At 36.4% G+C, this 4,718-nt stretch overlaps 1 protein-coding gene across 1 annotated transcript; it reads left to right on the plus strand.

Annotated features, from left to right (window-relative positions):
- Positions 1-755: 755 nt before the first annotated feature.
- On the plus strand, positions 756-4,021 carry LOC110945051 (TMV resistance protein N-like). Its single transcript, XM_022186691.1, has 4 exons — positions 756-763; positions 1,670-2,672; positions 2,840-3,130; positions 3,872-4,021. Exons 1-4 carry the CDS (start codon positions 756-758, stop codon positions 4,019-4,021), a joined length of 1,452 nt encoding a protein of 483 aa, XP_022042383.1.
- Positions 4,022-4,718: the final 697 nt, after the last annotated feature.

Below are 4,718 nucleotides of genomic sequence, written 5' to 3' on the forward strand. Positions count from 1 at the left end.
ATCAAATGATCTTCCTCCACCCTGGCCTCTGTAACCTCCACGTCCTCTTCCACGTGCATTTGATGACCGGTTTCCTTCTTGCATAACCTGCAGGGCATGTTCTTCAAACTTCTCCGTTTTCTCATGAGATCTGCTGTTTATTCTTTCTTCTTGTGATTGCAAGGAACCCATCAGCCTCACAGAAGTGAGTTTAGACAGATCAAAGGATACTTCAATAGATGGAACAATGTGATCAAACTTCAGAGATAAACTTCAAAGTATTTTCTCAACGATGGTTTGATAAGAAATGATCTCCCCATAAGCTCTCTTCTGACTCACATTCCCCATAACTCTAGAGAAGTATTCTCCAACTGTTTCATTGTCTTTCATAGAGAGATTCTCAAACTCTCTTCTCAATCCTTGCAATTTTATCGCTTTCACTTGGGTATCCCCTTGATACTCCATCTTAAGAATATCCCAACTTTCTTTAGATGATTCAGCAGCAGCTATTTGAGAAAATAAATGGTCATGAACAACCTGTTGAATAATGGCCATAGCATGAGCATCTCTTTTCTTGGTAGCCTTGAGTTTGTTTGCATCGGATTCTTGATTATTGACACCTTGCTCCACCAGATCCCAGAGATCTCTTGACTTTAAAATGGTTTTCATTCGTATACTCCAATGTTTATACCCTTCTCCCTTAAAGACAGGAATCGGAGTAGGAGCAGTGGGCAAATTACTTGTTTAATCGGCCATTGAATGAGAGAAGAACAAGAATGGAGAAGTGGATCACACTCTCTGATACCACTGTTGATATCAAAACTTATTTAACACACAAAGATAATCGCTCACTTTGATCAAACTCAAGGCTTTTTATTACGCAATTGTGAATAATGAAAACAAGAACAGAGGCTGCAATATATAGGCAGCATTACAACGGAATAAAACTAAAGACCTAAAAAAGTGGATCTCACAAACTTATTCAACAAAACACTAACGTAAACAAAACAATTAGTAGATAAGCCTTGAACTTTGGATGACCAAATCAAACACCCACGTGCATGATAATTTTGGGGTTTGAATCATATTTCAACATTCATGTCGATGTTGCACTAATTTTAAAGTACAATCTATTCATGTCGATATTGCATTATTCATGTCGGTTCAATTCAAATTTGAGTCCAGTAAATTGAATGCGAATCGAATACGAATTTATAATTTTAAACTTGATTCGAAATTCAAATTCAAGTTTACAAAATTATTTATTATATTTATATATAATACACACATATAACTTTAATTTGGGCTATAGTATAGATTAATCTATTAATTTAATCTTAGTCCTAAAATAACTCATTACCAAAACCCAAATAGCCTATAACGAATTTACATATTTTAACTAAAATAACTCATTACCAAAACCCAAATAGCCTATAACGAATTTACATATTTTAAATGAATTTGAATCATAACGAATTTCTTTGAATTTGATTAGATCTCGAGTTTTAATCGAATATGAATTGGCATTTTAATTCGAATATGAATTGACTAGATTTTAATCGAATCCAATTCAATCAAACAAAAATAATTATTCGAAAAATTTGATTCGAGTAATTCAAAAATTCGTTATTTGATTCGGTGAACACCCCTAATGTTACCTAGCTTGCTAAAAGCGGTCTTAAATTTACAGGGGCGAATCGACGTATGTCAGAAAGATTGTTGAGGAGATCTTAGCTGATAAGCCTGATATACAACCTTCTTATATAGAAAGCAATTTAGTTGGCATCGACTCTCGTATAGAAGAATTAAGTGCGCGACTGGAAACAAAAGATAATGAAAAGGTGCAAATAGTAGGGATACATGGGATGGGAGGAATTGGCAAGACTACTATTGCCAAAGCTTTGTTTAGAAGAATAAAGTATAAGTTTGAGGGTAGTAGCTTCGTAAACGATGATAGAGAAAACACTTCAAGTAAAAGAGATATATGTGCCTTACAAGAAAAGGTTCTAAGGGATATTCTAGAGATCAATCAAAACTTCAATGTTCGAGATCCTGAAGATGGAGCTAACATGATACGAACAAGATTTGTGCACAAAAAAGTTCTTATGGTTCTTGATGATGTGGATAATTTCAAGCAATTAGAGTTCCTAGCTGCAACACATGACTCGTTTGGCCCAGGAAGTAGAACCATTATCACTACAAGAAACGAGCAATTGTTATCCGATGCAGATGACAAGTACAAGCCAGATTTTTTGATAATGAATGACGCTCTTGTGTTGTTTAATAGAGGTGCTTTTAAAACAAATAGTCCTCCAGAAGGGTACGAGGAGTTTTCATGTCGTGCGATCCGCTATGCTGGCTATCTTCCTTTAGCTGTGAAAGTTTTAGGCTGTTTCTTTCATGGGCGGAATGCACTTCATGAGTGGGAAAGTGCTTTAAATAGACTAGCAAAAGCACTACCCATTGATATTTTTGAGACATTGAAGTTAAGTTTTGATGGGTTGGAGGATTCTGAGAAGAATATATTCTTAGACATTGCTTGCTTCTACAAGGGAAGAGACATTAGAGACGTAACTAAAGTATTTGAGAGCTGCGGTTTTGACCCAGAAATTGGGATTAATGTTCTTATTGAGAAGTCTCTAATTACCATCTCCAATCATAGAATAGGTATGCATGATCTATTACAAGAATGGGTCAGCAAATAGCTCGTGAGATTATCTCCAATCGCAGGCTATGGCAGCTCGATGATATCCATGATTCCTTAAAAAATAATCTGGTAATAAATCTCTCTCTCTCTCTCTCTCTCTCTCTCTTCCCCTAAGATTTTACAATGTTCACAGAGACTAAATCTTTGTTTCAGGAGCTAGAAGAAATTGAGGCAATTCTGGTGCCCGATAAGCAGTATGATGTTGACGAATATGAGGAGAAGGTGGGTTTTAGGGCTGATGTGTTTGAACGCATGAAGAATCTTCACCTACTTGATATTAGAGGAAGATTTACATCTTGTGAGCCTACGATCTTCCCTAACAAGTTACGATGGCTTTGTTGGAGCGAGTGCCCATTTACTTCGCTATCAATGACACAAATGAGTAAACTTGTTGGTCTTGAAGTAGTTGGTGGAAGTGTTAAACAATTTTGGAATGGACAAAAGGTAATTATCAAATGAAACCATATTCTTAGCAATAGCTAGTTTCAAGTGATAGTTTGTCATACTTTAATATTTCACCACAACATTATCTTGGTTGGTATCGACTTTTTGACCGACATTGACTTTTTTGTTCAGTTGATCAATATCTAAATTCTGATTCCCAACATCAATACCAACACCAGTACAAACTTCCAATTAATAACCAATCTCAGATCATACTTACATTTGCCAACAGTTCAGTTTTTACTATGGTTGACTTTTGACTGCTGTTTGGAATTGACTGCATTTGACCTTTGAAGTCAATAGACTTATTTATTCTGCAATTTTCAACAGATTTAACATCAATACCAACTTTTATACCCCTTCCCACACTGATATGTAGCCTCCAATTTCCACCCAAAACGAGACCATAAATCCAACTGCTGATATAGCATAACGAGATAAGCATCCTAGCCATCAGCAATTCCCAACTACGGATTAAATTATTATTTCCAATTGATATCCATTTTACTAGGCAAATTCTTCTTTCTGCTTGAACCTCCAATTTTGGTAGCCTTTATATTCATTCCCTAGATCTTCCATGCATCAGCAGTTTTGACTTTAAATTTACAACAGTACAACAGAATTGGTATTGGGTATCACTATCAGCTTTATCACATTATCTGTAGTATTAGTGGTGTGTGTGTTGTAATGTTACATATGTAAACTACAATTATGTTCATTATTTTCTATCTTTGTCAACAGATTATGCCAAATCTGAAGTATCTTAGTCTTCAACAGTTAGACTGCCTGACAATGCTTCCAGATGTCTCAATGGCTCCAAACATTGAGAAGTTAATGTTGGTATCATCGTCATCGGAAACCCAGGACCAGTCGGAACGGATTGAGTTGTGACCACATACACAATCACTTTCGAACAAACCACAACCATTGCAATACTTCATCATGAATCAAACTAACAGAACTTGCTGAATGATAATAACACTAACCGTAAACAAATCTGAACAAACTTGAACTTCTAACAAACATAAACTTGCATTACAGATTACGTACATACTGATTGCCTTGAACCGTATATATAGCAGCGAAGGGGTGCGAGTATCAGTTGTGTCGTTTTCAATGAAGAGATACGTCTCTTCCTTCATAACCGCTGCAGTGGTTACGTACTCACACCGGTTCGCTTAATACGGCCCAAAACAAACTACATGATATTACCCTACTGGACTTCTAATTGTTCGACCCACTGGACATGGCCTCCGGCCCAAACTCTAAAACATAAACAATGAAACAGTAAATTGTTTGACCCATTAAGTAAACTAAATAAATAAACAAACTACCGGCCCGAAACCATATTCATTCGGATGGACTTGATTATCTTTGGTCTTCATTCACCGCCCTAAGCAAGAACATCCGAATCTTCAGCCTTGATTACTCCTTGCGGTTGTTGGTGACCTCTATCTTGACCACTACTTCGTCATCACTTGATTCTTCGAGCCATTCGTTGTTGTTTGAATTTCCAGCCATGACATTTGCCTTTTTCCCACGCTCTTTCCTCATGAAGTCGAAATACCATTCGACTTGTTCCAAGTAG

The sequence above is a fragment of the Helianthus annuus genome, chromosome 6, assembly GCF_002127325.2.
Source record: "Helianthus annuus cultivar XRQ/B chromosome 6, HanXRQr2.0-SUNRISE, whole genome shotgun sequence".
Classification (NCBI taxonomy): Eukaryota; Viridiplantae; Streptophyta; class Magnoliopsida; order Asterales; family Asteraceae; genus Helianthus; species Helianthus annuus.